At 42.8% G+C, this 18,494-nt stretch overlaps 1 protein-coding gene across 1 annotated transcript in view; it reads left to right on the forward strand.

Moving 5' to 3' along the window:
• The window catches only part of LOC129561913 (all-trans-retinol dehydrogenase [NAD(+)] ADH4), a 48,010-nt gene that overhangs the window by 2,182 nt on the left and 27,334 nt on the right, over positions 1 to 18,494 (forward strand). Inside the window, exons 2-4 of the mRNA XM_055434773.2 lie at positions 349 to 450; positions 1,410 to 1,551; positions 3,423 to 3,510. Coding sequence (XP_055290748.2) covers positions 349 to 450; positions 1,410 to 1,551; positions 3,423 to 3,510 — 332 coding nt within the window. The remainder of the gene's footprint in view (positions 1 to 348; positions 451 to 1,409; positions 1,552 to 3,422; positions 3,511 to 18,494) is intronic.

The raw sequence follows: 18,494 nt of genomic DNA on the forward strand, positions 1-18,494 counted from the left end.
TTGGTCATCTACTCTCTCCAAATCCTATAAATTTATCCTCTCTGTTCTGGAGAGGGAAAAAAAATCAAGGCTTTACATTAAGGTAAACTTTAATACACCTGTTCTTTTCAAAAATTAAAAGTGCAATGACTATAATGTAGACTTTGACTTCCTATTGTCAATTAAGGTCCCTTATCTTTACAATAACTATGTATAACATCCAGCCACAAACCCCAAAACTCTCTTTCATGAAATAAGGGTATCAACATGTTCTTTCACTTTTGTCCACGATATTTTTCTTTCTCCCTCTCTCTTCCTCCTTTCTGTTCTTTCCCCCTCCCCCTTTCTCCCTTTCTCCCTCTTTCTCAGATTATTAAATGCAAAGCAGCTATCGCCTGGGAAGCAAACAATCCCCTCAGCATTGAAGAGGTTGAGGTAGCTCCCCCCAAGGATCATGAAGTTCGAATCCAGGTGGGTATGGACTTTCCCAGGGCAGGATAAACAAGACACCAAATGCTGACTTGGCTTTGGTCAGGTCAGACCTATGTGGTTTGACTGAGAGTCTCAGGAGTTTCCCACTGTGGGGGATTACATTTTTAAGGTTCACATCAAAAACAGGTATTTATTCCCAGGAGGGATAAGTTATAAGAATCAGACACAGGAATTTATATTAGATTAGAATTAGGTAGGTTTTCTTTTTGTTTTCCAGTTGCCAGTTATTGAAAGATGTTTTAAAAGGAAGATTGAGTTTGGTTCAAAATAAGAAAAGATCTTAAGTGCTAAGGGTCTTGGGTGCTCAGAGGAGGGAACAGAAGCAAGAGGGCAGGGAGAAGAGACAGTACTGAGAAGAGAGGGATCATAGGTGACAAGGTGGGTCAATTTCTCTATTTTCCATACAGTTGACCTGGCTTATATTTTTCCTCAGGATCACCACAGTATGAGGTTTTGCCTGAGAATGAATGAGATATCCTCATGAACAGAATCTTGAAGAATAATGCAGGGATACTTTCTAATTAGTTAAGATAATCCTTTATTTGATACAGCTCTTTTAACTATAAAAGTTTATTACCTCAATTGTATTTCATTTAGTTTCAATAAAATCTGAACAAGTCCTGGAAGCCTGTGTTCCCTGCACTCCCTCTAATGACTTTAAATTATTACCTTTGATTTCTCCTCTCCTAGAGACAGTGACTGCCAATTCTCTGTGTGATTTTTCAGGGACAGTGAAAGGAAGAAAACAAAGATGCATTAAGAGGAAAGAATATATCCTAATATATTTTTAACTGTTCCTTTTATTTTTCAAAATGCAGTTCTTTTATTGACCTCAATGAGTGCTGTTAAGTTTCAAGGTGTGATTGGCCTAAAATTATCCTAACAACCCTAATGATATAATTACAGAAACAGGACTCAAATCTGTGATTGCTTTCCAGATAATTGCCACTACCCTGTGCCATTCTGATGCCCATATCCTCCACCCTCAATTTGAGTGGGGGTTTTTCCCAGTGATCCTTGGTCATGAGGCTGCAGGAATTGTGGAAAGTATTGGGCCAGGAGTGACCAACTTCAAACCAGGTATTTTAATTTCTGATTCCAACTAAATGGAAACATCAGAGTATTTCAGGGACAATTTCTGCTACAGTCTTGCCTTTGCATGCTACAATCGATCTCTACTTACATAAGGGGACCATCTTTTCCAAAGCAAAACTAAGACACACAATCTATCAGTGAGGCAGAATATCTGCAGTCAGAACTTTCTAATGATATCTGGAAAACACCGTCACTTTATTTACACCCAGCACTGAGAAGTTGTCCTACGAAGCAAAGCTACAAAGTGAGCTTACACTGAAGCCTCCATGGGGGCACAGATGACAATTTACAGCAACCTCCTCTAAATAAAACAGGACTATTTTAATATATAAAGAATGAAGACCCTTAGGTAGCTTAAGTGGGAAATATTATACATATGTCAATGTTAGCTGAAATGTTTTCTTGGGAACTTATAAGATAAATATATATAAAGCATGCCAACAGCCAAAATTATTTACTTTACATGTTGTAACAGATCCACCAAATACTGGAATATGAGCTAAGGAATTGTCACTTATCTAGGATGAACCATATCATTCTTTCCTCCTTTAATGAGGATGCTCCAAACTGAGAGGTATATTAGTATCTTTCTGTTAGGTAGTTAGAATAGGAAATAGGAGTCCAGAATGGCGGTGGCTAAAAGACAAGGAAGGGAAGAAAGCCACAAAAATAGAACAAAGGAAGGTCCGAGGACCACAGTGAGGACCTCAGGTAGAACAAACAGCACTCCTGGCTAGCCCAATTTACACAGGGCAGGCCCAGGGGAGAGGAAAAGACATATAAAAAGAGGAGCCAAAGGGCCGGGGGTCTCTCTCTCTCCCACGTGCTGGGGTGCTCTTCTCTTCACGTCTTTGGGTCGGCATGCCCTTTTGCCTTGGGGATGGATTTTTCCTGCTATTTTCTAAATAAAATAGAGCTGTAACATGGAGCTGTAACACTGATTTATCTAAGAGCTATAACACAGTCTGTTTGAGACCTGAGAGCTGTAACTCTGTCTGTCCAAGACCCGAGAGCTGTGACACGCCAAGGACTATAATGTCTCATCACATTTCTATTCCAAACAAGATTATAGAAGCAAATTGCTCTTCAAAATTTGGACTCTTCAAAGAAGTCCAGCCAATTAAGACACAGCTCTGCCACTTACTGGCTGTGTAACCTCAGTCAGCTAAGTCACTTTTCTGTGACTCAATTCAGATTTCCATTTTCTAAAATGGGGATAATAATAGTACCCATCTCAAAGAGTTGTTCTGAGAATTAAAGAGATAATATGTGCAAGCAGTTAGAATGGTGACTGACACATACTAAAGGCTGAACAAATGTTAATTATCATTATTGGACTTTAGTCATCAGAGGCTAGAAGTCTTTGTTAAATTCAAATTGAATAAAAAGTAGAAAAATGTAGAATTTGAGAAAAATATGGTGAAATATGGAGATGATATATAATTTACTCTCCATATCAAGCCTATTGCCCACATTTCCTATAATTAAGGTGTTCTATTCCCTGCAGGTTGTTTACAAATGTAATAAATAATAGGCATGACATAATAAATAATAGTCATGATGCAGAGTGTTGCAAGGACAACAGAGTGTCAGACAGGATTCTGCACCTGATGGTATCAATACAGATGTGTTGCTTCACTGTCCAGCAGAGAGAAAAAGAAAAATAAGATAACATATGCACTACTTGGGAGAATCAGCAATCTTGTAGGTTAACAAAGTATTGTAGCTACCTATACTTCCTACCAAATATAAGATATATATGATAAAGAATAGTGTTTTCCATCAATTATTCTGGTGAAAACTATTTATAAGTAACAACTTAGGCATCATCCAACACATGGCCTTTTTTTTTCTAGGTGACAAAGTAATTCCACTCTACGCACCTCAATGTGGAAAATGCAAGTTCTGTCTGAGTCCACGCACAAATTTTTGTGGAAAACTCAAGTAAGCTCTATAAGCTATTAGTTCCGTGCCGTTCCATTCCGTTCAGTCGCTCAGTCGTGTCCGACTCTTTGCGACCCTGTGGACTGTAGCCTACCAGGCTTCTCCATCCATGGGATTCTCCAGGCAAGAATACTGGAGTGGGTTACCATTTCCTTCTCCAGGGAATCTTCCCGACCCAGGGATTGAACCCGAGTCTCCCGCATTGGAGGCAGACGCTTTAACCTCTGAGCCACCAGGGAAGCCCCTAAGATAGCTAATACAAATATTTTGAGCAGTACATTGGCATACCTAAATGGAGTTGAAAATATTCATATTCTGTACCCACCAATTCTCGGTGTGTATAAGAAACCATTGCAAAATCACCCAAATGGATATGCACTATTATGATCACTGCCACATTGTAATAACAAGAAATTGAAAATAGGGCAAATGTCTATCAATAGGAGAACAGATTAACAATCGTTGTGTAGTAACACAATGGAATTACCATATATAAGTTAGAATGGCTAAACTTGGTCTAAATGTTTCAACCCAGAATAATCTCACACATAAAATGGTAAGGGAAAGAAGCAAGCTTATGACGTATATTTAGTCATATACAATAACAATACCATATACTGTATTGTTTATGGTTCCTGTGAATATAGTAAAAAAAATGATAAATGCCAAATTCAGAATAATAGCTACTTCTAAAAGGTTGTTGCTGAGCCATGAGAGACTAGGATCCTTGGCCTCCAGAGGAGAGGAATTAAATCTGGGGTCAGTGACAAGGCTTGATCACTCAGAGCTTTTGTGTAATAAAGTTTTATTAAAGTATAAAAGAGAGAAAGCTTCTGACAAGATATCAGAAGAGGGCAGACAGTGTGCCTAGTCTTTATCAGGATAGTATATAGTTTCTAGCAGGCTGCTAATTAGAGAAAGGAAATGTCTCAAAACTCAGTGGTACCAGGCCCCTCACCCACAACATGTATTTTGAGATAATATTGGCACAAGGTGAGTCATCCTGGGCCATTGCCGTGAATCCTGAAGAAAGGCAGGTTTCCAAGCAAATATATGGTTTCATTAACATAGATTAGGAGAACAATTGTATGAGTAAAACATATTGGGTTCTGAGTCTTAGGTGGCACCTACTTGAAGACCAGGGAAATAAGACGGTAGGTATTGCGAGGGGGCATCAGAGGGAAGACACACTAAAATCACAATCACAGAAAACTAGTTGATCTGATCACATGGACCACAGCCAAATGTGGTCCACTGGAGAAGGGAATGGCAAACCACTTCAGTATACTTGCCTTGAGAACCCCATGAACAGTAACAAAGGGCAAAATGATAGGATACTGAATGAGGAATTCCCCAGGTCGGTAGGTGCCCAGTATGCTACTGGAGATCAGTGGAGAAATAACTCTTGAAAGAATGAGGGGATGGAGCAAAAGCAAAACCAATACCCAGTTGTGGATGTGACCGGTGATATAAGCAAGGTCCGGTGCTGTAAAGAGCAATATTGCATAGGAACCTGGAATGTTAGGTCCATGAATCAAGGCAAATTGGAAGTGGTCAAAGAGGAGATGGCAAGAGTGAACATAGACATTCTAGGAATCAGTGAACTAAAATGGACTGGAATGCGTGAATTTAACTCAGATGACCATTATATCTACTACTGTGGACAGGAATCCCTTAGAAGAAATGGAGTACCATCATGGTCAACAAAAGAGTCTGAAATGCAGTACTTGGATGCAATCTTAAAAACGACAGAATGATTTCTGTTCATTTCCAAGGCAAACCATTCAATATTACAGTAATCCAGGCCTATGCCCCAACCAATAACGCTGAAGAAGCCGACATTGAACGGTTCTATGAAGACCTACAAGACCTTTTAGAACTAACACCCAAAAAAGATGTCCTTTTCATTATAGGGGACTGGAATGCAAATGTAGGAAATCAAGAAACACCTGGAGTAACAGGCAAATTTGGCCTTGGAATACGGAATGAAGTAGGGCAAAGGCTAATAGAGTTTTGTCAAGAGAACGCACTGGTCATAGCAAACACCCTCTTCCAACAACACAAGAGAAGACTCTACACACGGACATCAAAAGATGGTCAACACCGAAATCAGATTGATTATATTCTTTGCAGCCAAAGATGGAGAAGCTCTATACAGTCAGCAAAAACAAGACTGGGAGCTGACTGTGGCTCAGATCATGAACTCCTTATTGCCAAATTCAGACTTAAATTGAAGAAAGTAGGGAAAACCACTAGACCATTCAGATATGACCTAAATCAAATCGCTTATGATTATACAGTGGAAGTGAGAAATAGATTTAAGGGACTAGATCTGATAGATAGAGTGCCTGATGAACTCTGGACGGAGGTTCGTCACATTGTACAGAAGACAGGGACCAAGACCATCCCCATAGAAAAGAAATGCAAAAAAGCAAAATGGCTGTCTGAGGAGGCCTTACAAATAGCTGTGAAAAGAAGAGAAGAGAAAAACAAAGGAGAAAAGGAAAGATATAAGCATCTGAATGCAGAGTTCCAAAGAATAGCAAGGAGAGATGAGAAAGCCTTCCTCAGCGATCAATGCAAAGAAATAGAGGAAAACAACAGAAAAGGAAAAACAAGAGATCTCTTCAAGAAAATTAGAGATTCCAAGGGAAAATTTCATGCAAAGATGGGCTCGATAAAAGACAGAAATTGTATGGACCTTATGACCAACCTAGATAGTATATTAAAAAGCAGAGACATTACTTTGCCAATCAAGGTCTGTCTAGTCAAGGCAATGGTTTTTCCTGTGGTCATGTATGGATGTGAGAGTTGGACTGTGAAGAAAGCTGATCGCTGAAGAATTGATGCTTTTGAATTGTGGTGTTGGAGAAGACTCTTGAGAGTCCCTTGGACTGCATGGAGATCCAACCAGTCCATTCTAAAGGAGATCAATCCTGGGTGTTCATTGGAGGGACTGATGCTAAAGCTGAAACTGCAATACTTTGGCCACCTCATGCGACGAGTTGACTCACTGGAAAAGACTCTGATGCTGGGAAAGGTTGGGGGTGGGAGGAGAAGGGGACGACAGAGAATGAGATGGCTGGATGGCATCACCGACTCTGTGGACATGAGTTTGAGTGAACTCCGGGAGTTGGTGATGGACAGGGAGGCCTGGCGTGCTGTGATTCATGGGGTCACGGAGAGTCGGACACGACTGAGCGACTGAACTAAACTGAACTGAACAGAAGCAGAAGATATTAAGACGAGGTTGCAAGAATACACAGAAGAACTGTACAAAAAAGATCTTCACGACCAAGGTAGTCACGATAACGTGATCACTGACCTAGAGCCAGATCTTGGAATGTGAAGTCAAGTGGGCCTTAGAAAGCATCACTACGAACAAAGCTAGTGGAGGTGATGGAATTCCAGTTGAGCTATTTCAAATCCTGAAAGATGATGCTGTGAAAGTGCTGCACTCAATATGCCAGCAAACTTGGAAAACTCAGCAGTGGCCACAGGACTGGAAAAGGTCAGTCTTCATTCCAATCCCAAAGAAAGGCAATGCCAAAGAATGCTCAAACTACCGCACAATTGCACTCATCTCACACGCTAGTAAAGTCATGCTCAAAATTCTCCAAGCCAGGCTTCAGCAATATGTGAACCGTGAACTCCCAGATGTTCAAGCAGGCTTTAGAAAAGGCAGAGGAACCAGAGATCAAACAGCCAACATCTGCTGGATCATGGAGAAAGCAAGAGAGTTCCAGAAAAACATCTATTTCTGTTTCATTGACTATGCCAAAGCCTTTGACTGTGTGGATCACAATAAACTGTGGAAAATTCTGAAAGAGATGGGAATCCCAGACCACCTGACCTGCCTCTTGAGAAACCTGTATGCAGGTCAGGAAGCAACAGTCAGAACTGGACATGGAACAACAGACTGGTTCCAAATAGGAAAAGGAGTACGTCAAGGCTGTATATTGTCACCTTGCTTATTTAACTTCTATGCAGAGTACATCATGAGGAACGCTGGGCTGGAAGAAGCACAAGCTGGAATCAAGATTGCTGGGAGAAATATCAATAACCTTATTTAGATATGCAGATGACACTACCCTTATGGCAGAAAGTGAAGAGGAACTCAAAAGCCTCTTGATGAAAGTGAAAGAGGAAAGTGAAAAGGTTGGCTTGAAGCTCAACATTCAGAAAACAAAGATCATGGCATCTGGTCCCATTACTTCATGGGAAATAGATGGGGAAACAGTGGAAACAGTGTCAGACTTTATTTTTGGGGGCTCCAAAATCACTGCAGATGCTGATTGCAGCCAGGAAATTAAAAGACGCTTCCTCCTTGGAAGGAAAGTTATGACCAACCTTGATAGTATATTGAAAAGCAGAGACATTATTTTGCCAACCAAGGTCCGTCTAGTCAAGGCTATGGTTTTTCCCGTGGTCATGTATGGATGTGAGAGTTGGACTGTGAAGAAAGCTGATCACCGAAGAATTGATGCTTTTGAACTGTGGTGTTGGAGAAGACTCTTGAGAGTCCCTTGGACTGCAAGGAAATCCAACCAGTCCATTCTACAGGAGATCAATCCTGGGTGTTCATTGGAGGGACTGATGCTAAAGCTGAAACTGCAATACTCTGGCCACCTCATGCGACGAGTTGACTCACTGGAAAAGACTCTGATGCTGGGAAAGGTTGGGGGCGGGAGGAGAAGGGGACGATGGAGAATGAGATGGCTGGATGGCATCGCCGACACTGTGGACATGAGTTTGAGTGAACTCCGGGAGTTGGTGATGGACAGGGAGGCCTGGCGTGCTGTGATTCACAGGGTCGCGGAGAGTCGGACACAACTGAGCAACTGAACTGAACTGAACTTGAAGACAGCTGCTGCTGCTGCTGCTAAGTCACTTCAGTCGTGTCCAACTCTGTGTGACCCCATAGACAGAAGCCCACCAGGCTCCCCTGTCCCTGGGATTCTCCAGGCAAGAACACTGGAGTGGGTTGCCTTTTCCCTCTCCAACTTGAAGACAGACTCTAGGGTAAATTCATAGTTCATTAACATAGCTTAAGAGAAACATTTCCCTAAGAAAAATGCATTGGTTTGCTCAAGGTCTGAGAAAAGTTAAGTTCAGGTGGAGCCAGGTGTCATCATGCCAACATAGAATTTTAAGAAAAACCTCCTTTTAAGTTTGTATAGGGGCTTCCCTGGTGGCTCAGACGGTAAAGTGTCTGTCTACAATGCGGGAGACCCGGGTTCGATCCCCTGGAGAAGGAAATGGCAACCCACTCCAGTACTCTTGTCTGAAAAATTCCATGGATGGAAGAGCCTGGTAGGCTGCAGTCCATGGGGTCGCAAAGAGTCGTATAGAGAAGGGGAAAAAAGTCTGACACTTGTAGTTGTTTTCCTTCTGCTGCTTAAGAGAGAGATAAAACACGTCTGACACTTGCAGCCCGTTTCCTCCATTTGGAGACCCCTAGCCTTCCTGCTGGAGAAGGAAATGGCAACCCACTCCAGTGTTCTTGCCTGGAGAATCCCAGGGATGGAGAGCTTGGTGGGCTGCCATCTATGGGGTCGCACAGAGTCGGACACGACTGAAGCGACTTAGCAGCAGCAGCCTTTCTGCCTTTTACCCTCTCACTCCCGCCTTTTCTTTTAGGAGAATTATGTTGCCTGGGGAAAGGGGAGTCATTCTCCTTCTGTAAATGCTTCAAGCTGGTAAGGGGCTGCTGCTGATGCTGCTGCATCACTTCAGTCATGTCCCACTCTGTGCGACCCCAGAGACGGCAGCAACCCCAGAGACAGCAGCCCACCAAGCTCCCCATCCCTGGGATTCTCCAGGCAAGAACACTGGAGTGGGTTGCCATTTCCTTCTCCAATGCGTGAAAGTGAAGTTACTCAGTCATGTCCAACTCTTAGCGACCCCATGGACTGCAGCCCACCAGGCTCCTCCGTCCATGGGATTTTCCAGGCAAGAGTACTGGAGTGGGGTGCCATTGCCCCTGTTAAGGGGCATTGTCCCTAAATTGGTGAGGCAACATATTCTCCTAACCCTCATATTAAGGGTCTCTGATCCAGGGGCCCCAAGTAGTAGTTGGAGAAAAATGCCGCAGTCAAGAAGAGTTTGAGCAACCATTTGTAACTTCAAAAACTTCATGCAACTAGAAAGAAATCCAGCTACACAGTTACAGAAGCAGGGAACAAACAGCAAAAACACAACAATAAGCAAAAAGTCACATTATGTCCATAGTTAAGATACAAAGTGTTGCACCAGTCGATTTTAGGATTGTTAGATGTCATAAGATTAATGAGGCATCACATATGATTGTTGTTATAGAACCTAGTCACAGACTTGGAGAAAGTCCTTTCCCTGAAGTGGAAGGACTCCCACCACAGGAAGCCATCCACTGATGAGGAGGGGAGTACTCCACAGACCCAGCAGTTAGATCGATTGTGGGATGAAGTGTGGGAGTGAGCCCAGGGCAGGAAGGCATTATCTGGAGGATCAAACAGCAGACTCAGGAATTTTGGAGTCAGCAGAAGCAGGCTTACATAGATTATCAGGCCCATCTGAAAAGTACAAAGAGCATAGAAAGTAAAGGCATAAAATGACATCACTTAGTTCTGTTCAGGGTGCCACTTCTTAACTCAAGTATGGTGTACCCATGAATCAACTCCTGGCACTTCGACTGCTGTGGGAGAAGAAAGAATAACCTGGTAAGGGTCTTCCCAGAGGGGCTCGAGGAATTGGCCCCCAGATCCCAATGCTTTTATCAGGACCTCGGTTCCTGGCTCAAACAGAAGCTTTTTTGACTCAGAGGCTGGGTCAGGAGTTACCTCCCAGAGTTCCTTTAATGCCCGTTGAAAAGCTGAGAGCTGAGTTACATAATTAGTTAATTCCAAAGCTTTAGGAAAACTTTTCTATTGAGCATTTTCAGAAATTACTGATCATCCATCCTCAGACTGTAACCATTCTTTATCAGTAACCTTTGCTCCTCTTTTCTCATATCTTTCTAATTCTTCCTCAGTATTTTGTGTTTTTCCTTATCCATAGGACCTGTCCAGATCAAAGGCCTCTATAGTGAAGGGGTTTCCTTAAGTGCCACCTTTCTGACTTGAGAGCCAGCTGATTACCCTTGGCTACTTTACTCCTGTCTCTGCTGTGCACTTTGCAATGCATAACAGCTACTTCTTTAGGACAATGTAATAATAGCAGTTAAAAGTCTCTCAATCTCTCTGAAATGTGCTTAATAGGTTCTTCTGTTGCTGTTTTAAATTGTCTTTCTTTCTAATTTGCAGCATGAGCATGTAAAGTCAAATAAGCATACTTAGAATCAGTGTAGATATCTACTTGCTGCCCTTTGCTTAACTCGAGAGCCAGAACCACAATCTCCAGTAGCTGAGCACTCGTTCCCTGGGAGACATTTTGCTTTTAAAACCTGTTCAGCCATTACCAAGACATAACCTGCTTTACACTTCCCATCCCAAACAAAAGAACTGCCATCTGTAAATATTTCCATGTCAGGATTGTCTAATGGGGTATCCATCAGATCTTCCCGAGCTGCATAGTTTAAAGTTAGAAATTGGGAACAATGATGATCAGGTGTTTCATTTTCCTTTTCAGGAAGGAAAGTGGCAGGATTTAAGTTTCCACAGACTTTAAGCTTAGTTATTGGTCCTTCTAACAACAGTGACTGATATTTAAGAAGCCAACTGTCTATCATCTAAATAATAACCTTAGAGTTTAAGAACATACTCCTATAGGCTGCTGGTGAGGCCTCTGGGGTTGTGTCAAAAATCCCAAGTTCATACCTTTTCAGTGACAAATTAATTTCTGACCCAGTGGGGAAGCTCAAAGCTGAAGCTTGCAGGAGAGCAGTCTGAAGAGCCTTAACAGCCTTTGACTATCTGGAGACCAAACCAGTTTGTCAGTTTGGGCTTGTTGAGTTTCAATTATAAGTTTATACAAAGGCCGGGCAAGTTCCCCATACCCAGGAATCCAAATGCAGCAGTACCCTATGATTCCAAAAAATCCTCTCAATTGTCTTAAAGTCACAGGTAGAGGATGATTTAATATAGGTTTAACTCAGAAAGCAAACTTCAAATCAATGACTGAAAAATATTTGACTCGTATAGGAATTTCAGACAATAGTGTATAAGGATTAGGCACCACAGGTTGTAAAGGAACTACTGCCTCATTTATTGTTTATAAATCTTGAACTAGTCTCCATTTATCATTTGACTTCTTTATATCCAAAATAGGAGTGTTGCATGGATTGTTACAGGGAATTAATAGCCCCAGCTCTTTAAATTCTCAATGATGGGTTTTAACCCTTCCTTAACCTCAGGTTTCAGTGGATACTGCTTTTTACGTGAAAATAAGTGTGGGTATTTGAGCTTGACAAATACAGGAATAGCGTTTTGCGCTCGACCCACAGATTTTCCATCAATCAACACTCTCAGATTTACATTTTGTTCAATTAAAGGGAGAGAAAGGGAGGGCTCCATATTCATGAAAACAGAGGCATGGACCTTACTCAGTATATCCCTCCCTAAAAGGGGTGAGAGAGACTCTGGCATGATCAGAAACTCGTGTGAAAATAGCACAGAGTCCCAGTTGCAGACTGAAATAATAACGCTTGGCCATCCAGACAGTCCCATTACGGAAGCAGATCTGGGAGAAAGTGGGCCAGGGGCTTCAGTAAGCACAGAGTAAGTTGCCCCAGTGTCCAAAAGGAAATCGACGGATTGGCATCCCCACAGTTATTAATACTCGGATTCCTCAGATGTAATTAGGACTGGAGCTTGTGTGGGGACCCCCGGGCACCTTCAGTCCTGATTGTCTTGAGAATTTGACCCCTGAAACCTACACCTCTGGGGGCAGTCTCTCCTCCAGTGTGGTCCCTTGCAGACTGGACATGGAGCCAGGGGGCGACTTAGATGTCTGAGGGCAATCCTGTTTGAGGTGCCCCTCCTTCCACAGTAATAGCAAGCCTATCGCTTTTCACCTGGGTCCCTCTGGGAATTTTTCTCAGGCTGTTTAAGAATGGTTCTGATAGCCATTACAAGGGCTTCCACCTGTTCTTTTGTCATTCTCTGCCTTTCTTTTCCTCATATTCCCTGCCATAATAGACTGTCTGAGCCTGTCACACCAGATTATCTAAAGACTGATTTGGCCCATATGCCTGTTTTAATAAATTACAGCAGATATCTGGAGCCGATGGAGTGAGAAATCTATCTTTTAAGATCACTCTTCCCTCTTCACTTTTGGGATCAATCTCAGTGAATCTGCTTCCCTCAGTCTGTCTAGGAATTTACCAGGAGCTTCCTTCTCTTCCTGTTCTGTTATCTGTTTGCCAATTTGGCATAGTTTAAAGTCTTATCACGTGTTTGCTTCAGTCCTTCAAAAACACATGTGACAAAATGACTCTGATCTCATCTTCCTTTAGCTGTGTTAAAGCCAATCTCAATCTATAGTTGGGACTGCCTGATTCTCAGTGGGGAGGGCAGCTATCTTGTCCTCCATCTTCCCTACTGATTCGTTACCAAGCCATTCATCTCCATAAGCAACCGCTTTCCCCAAAACTCAAGTTTTTGAGGCAGGAGTTAATGTTTGTCCCAAGACGTACATCACATTCTTCCAAGTAAGGTCATAAAACAGAGTAACGCCCTTAAAAGCTCTAATATATTTTTCCGGGTGCTCTAAATAGTCTCCTAGATCCTCCTTGATTCTTTGTATTTCTTGATAAGAAAAGGGCTTATTAACTCTCATAGACTGATTATTTCTCCCAGTGGGTGCTTCATGAAGAGGCAACAACTTGTGTAGGCTGTTTCTCAGCCCCTCTGGCTGCTCTGCACATATGATCTCAGGAATAGATTGGAGAAACCTGCTTTTCTTTATCTCTTTGTCTCCTGTCTTCCATCTCATCCTGTATGTTACCCTTAGTTTTTGCTGTTGATAGGGCCCGCATTGTAAGGCAAGTGCAGAGAAAAAGAGAGTGAGCTGGACAGTCAGGCAAGAAAAAGGAAATTTATTAGAAGGAAAAGAGAGGGTGACTGGCTCTTAAGGGAACCAGCATTCTCCCTTTCTGACGGAGTCCTTCTTATACCCCACCAATGAAAAATTCTCTGAAGGGACGGTCACACAGCCAGAGGTCTGGAATCTGGTGGTCTCACAGCTTTGAAAAGTTAGATGCCAGTGAGATAACCGAATGTCATTTGGGCAATTTGGTCAGTCTCACAGATCACTGTGATTTATTCTTTGTTTGCAAGATCGACATAACGAGCCATCTTGTTAATGAGACATGTTACTCTGAGAAAGTCCTGAGAATGGAGATGCCTTTTCTCTTTGACCTTTCTCCTCGCTTTCTCTTGCCCTTGTCTAACCTCCCTATTCAGCCACAAGGGAAATTCTCAATCCCAGCCCTCAAAATCTACTCCTCTAAGATGCATTCTCCAAAATCTGAAAGCCTTGGGCTTCCAAGGGGAGATAAGACCACAAAGCCTTATCTACTATTCTAACACTGGCTGATGCAATACAGACTTGATAACAGGCCCCAATGGCCAGAAAACAGAACTCTCAATTATAATACTCTAAGGGACCTCAATAATGTCTGCTGCTGCAATGACAAGTGGTCAGAAATCCCTTATGTTCAGGCTTTCTTCGCTCTCCGCTCCCGACCCTCTCTCTGTAGATCCTGTTCTACTTCTCAAATACTGTTAGCCTACTCTAGGCCACATCCTCCTAATACAATGTCTCCCGATTCCTGTTCAGACTTTTCTTCTTCCTTCGACCCTTCTGACCACAGCCCACGTCCTGTTGCTCCCAATCCCCTTGCAGCCACCCCAGATCCAGTTCCACAGCCTCCACATTATGTCCCCTCCTCCCTCCCTCCTTCTCAAGGCCTCCACCAGGCTGCAGCTCCGAACTGGGCTCCCCAGCCTGTGCCTGAAATAATCTCTGAGATCTCAGCCCCACCCTCTACCCTGAGGGTCCCAAGGCTTTACCCAGACCTCCCTGGATCCCCTCCCACACCTTAACAATTTTAAAGCAGGAAACTTCAGCACAGGACACCACTCCTTCCCCTGCTCCACTCCTCCCTTTAGGGGAAGTAGCTGGAGCAGCAGGCATTGTTAGGGTTCATGTCCCATTCTCTCTCATGATCTGTCTCAGACTGAAAAGCATCTTGGCTCCTTCTCCTCATACCCAGATAATTATCTAAAAGAATTCAAGAGTCTCACCCAGTCTTATGATTTAACCTGGATTGATATTTACATCATCCTTTCCTCCACTCTTCTCCCAGAAGAGAAGGAATGAGTATGGCAAGCCTCTCAGGTGCATGCGGATGAGATACACAAGACAGATGGCACTAAACCCATAGGGGCAACAGCTGTCCCCTGAGAAGATCCCAACTGGGATTATCAGGCAGGGAGACCTGGATAAGCAGCCCATAATCACATGGTTGCTTGTCTCACTGTGGGCCTTCAAAAGGCAGGGCATAAAGCCATCAACTTTGATAAGCTCTGGGAAATAACTCAAGGGCTAGACGAAAACCCAGCACAATTTTTAGCCAGGTTAACAGAAGCGCTACAAAAATATACAAAATTAGACCACACTTCAGCAGAGGGCACCATTCTCCTTAACACCCATTTAATTTCCCAGTCATCCCTAGATATCCAAAAGAAACTAAAACAGGCAGAAGGCCCTCAAACCCCTCAACAAGACTTTTTAAACTTAGCCTTTAAGATTTTCAATAACCAAGAAAAACAGGCAAAGCAAGAGAAGGTCCAACGAGATCAGGCCAAATGCCATCTGTTAGCCCTTGCCCTACGTGACTCCAAGCCTCCATCAACCAACAAAGAAAGGAAGCCACCTGGGCCTTGCTTCAATGTGGCAAAGAAGGCCACTGGGTCCGCTCATGCCTAAAGCCAAGGCCCCCTCCAGGTCCACGGCCCAGTTGTGGCATAAAGGGACATTGGAAGTTCAGCTGCCCAAATCCCCCCTCCAGGGATCCGGATATTCCACTCCTGGTTCCAAGCAGGAGTCGTTCAACCCAGCTCTGCCCAGCTTCCTCAGACTTGCCAATGAAGACTGAAGGTGCCCAGGCCCCGAATAGCATTACCTCTACGGAGGCCAGAGTAACTCTTACAGTGGCAGGACTGCTTACAAACCTTCACCGACAGAACTATTTATGAGATACTTCTAACTCACTTAGATTATCAAAAACTTCAGTTGAGTTCAGTCACTCAGTCGTGTCCGACTCTTTGCGACCCCATTAATCACAGTACACCAGGCCTCCCTCTCCATCACCAACTCCCGAAGTTCACTCAAACTCATATGCATCAAGTCTGTGATGCCATCCAGCCATCTAATCCTCTGTCGACCCGTTCTCCTCCTTCCCCCAATCCCTCCCAGCATCAGTCTTTTCCAGTGAGCCAACACTTCGCATGAGATGGCCAAAGTATTGGAGTTTCAGCTTCAGCATCAGTCCTTCCAATGAACACCCAGGATTGATCTCCTTTAGGATGGACTGGTTGGATCTCCTTGCAGTCCAAGGGACTCTCAAGAGTCTTCTCCAACACCACAGTTCAAAAGCATCAATTCTTCAACACTCAGGTTTCTTCACATTCCAACTCTCACACCCATACACGACCATTGGAAAAATCACAGCCTTGACTAGACGGACTTTGTTGGCGAAGTAATGTCCCTGCTTTTCAACATGCTATCTAGGTTGGTCATAACTTTCCTTCCAAGGAGTAAGCATGTTTTAATTTCATGGCTGTAATCACCATCTGCAGTGATTTTGGAGCCCAAAAAATTAAAGTCAGACACTGTTTCCCCATCTATTTGACATTAAGTGATGGGACCAGATGCCATGATCTTAGTTTTCTGAATGTTGAGCTTTAAGCCAACTTTTTCACTCTCCTCTTTCACTTTTATCGAGAGGCTCTTTAGTTCTTCTTCACTTTCAGCCATAAAGGTGGTATCATCTGCATATCTGAGGTTATTGATATTTCTCCCAGCAATCTTTATTCCAGCTTGTGCTTCTTCCAGCCTAGCCTTTCTCATGATGTACTCTGCATATAAGTTAAATAAGCAGGGTGACAATATACAGCCTTGACGTACTCCTTTTCCTATTTGGAACCAGTCTGTAGTTCCATGACCAATTCTAACTGTTGCTTCCTGACCTGCATACAGGTTTCACAGGAGGCAGGTCAGGTGGTCTGGTATTCCCGTCTCTTTCAGAATGTTCCACAGTTTATTGTGATCCACACAGTCAAAGGCTTTGGCATAGTCAATAAAGCAGAAATAGATATTTTTCTGGAACTCTCTTGCTTTCTCCATGATCCAGCAGATGTTGGCAATTTGATCTCTGGTTCCTCTGCCTTTTCTAAAACCAGCTTGAACATCTGGAAGTTCATGTGAATGTTCACGTATTGCTGAAGCCTGGGTTCAAGAATTTGGAGCATGACTTTATAGCGTGTGAGATGAGTGCTATTGTGCGGTAGTTTGAGCATTCCTTGGCATTGCCTTTCATTGGGATTGAAATGAAGACTGACCTTTTCCAGTCCTGTGGCCAATGCTGAGTTTTCCAAATTTGCTGGCATATTGAGTACAGCACTTTCACAGCATCATCTTTCAGTATTTGAAATAGCTTAATTAGAATTCCAACACTTCCACTAGCTTTGTTCGTAGTGATGCTTTCTAAGGCCCACTTGACTTCACATTCCAGGATGTCTGGCTCTAAGTGAGTGATCACACCATCGTGATTATCTGGGTCGTGAAGATCTGTTTTATACAGTTCTTCTGTGTATTCTTGCCTCCTCTTCTTAATATCTTCTGCTTTTGTTAGGTCCATACCATTTCTGTCCTTTATCTAGCCCATCTTTGCATGAAATGTTCCCTTGGTAGCTCTAATTTTCTTGAAGAGATCTCCAGTCTTTCCCATTCTCTTGTTTTCCTCTATTTCTTTTTTCTTTTTTTTTTTTTAATTCGAGGCAAATAAACTTACCTTAATATATTGGTTGGTTTTGCCATACATTGACACGAATCTGCCCCAGGTGTACATGTGTTTCCTTTCTTGAACCCCCCTCCCACCTCCCTCTTCCCCATATCCTCCCTCCAGGTCATCCCCGTGCACCAGCCCAAAGCATCCTGTATCATGCGTCGAACCTGGACTGGTGATTCATTTCACATATGATAATATACATGCTACAATGCCATTCTAATAAATCATCCCACTTTCACCCTCTCCCACAGAGTCCCAAAGACTGTTCTATACACCTATGTCTCTTTTGCTGTCTCGTATACAGGGTTAAGGTTACCATCTTTCTAAATTCCATATATATGCGTTAGTATACTGTATTGGTGTTTTTCTTTCTGGCTTACTTCACTCTGTATAATAGGCTCCAATTTCATCCACCTCATTAGAACTGATTCAAATGCATTCTTTTTGATGGCTGAAAAATACTCCATTGTGTATATGTACCAGAGCTTTCTTATCCATTCATCTGCAGATGGACATCTAGTTTGCTTCCACCTAGGCTATTATAAACAGTGCTGCAATGAACATTGGAGTACATGTGTCTCTTTCAATTCTGGTTTCCTCACTGTGTATGCCCAAGAGTGTGATTGCTGGGTCGTATGGCAGTTCTATTTCCATTTTTTTAAGGCATCTCCACACTGTTCTTTATAGTGGTTGTACTAGTTTGCATTCCCACCAACAGTGTAAGAAGGTTCTCTTTTCTCCACACCCTCTCCAGCATTTATTGCATGTAGACTTTTGGATAGCAGCCATTCTGACTGGTGTGAAATGGTATCTCATTGTGGTTTTGATTTGCATTTCTCTGATTATGAGGGATGTTGAGCATTTTTTTTCATGTGTTTGTTAGCCATCTTTATGTCTTCTTTAGAGAAATGTCTGTTTGGTTCTTTGGCCCATTTTTTGATTGGGTCATTTATTTTTCTGGAATTGAGCTGCAGCAGCTGCATGTATATTTTGG

Source organism: Moschus berezovskii, chromosome 5, assembly GCF_049115385.1.
Source record: "Moschus berezovskii isolate FMDL1 chromosome 5, NW_MosBer_1.0, whole genome shotgun sequence".
Taxonomy (NCBI): Eukaryota; Metazoa; Chordata; class Mammalia; order Artiodactyla; family Moschidae; genus Moschus; species Moschus berezovskii.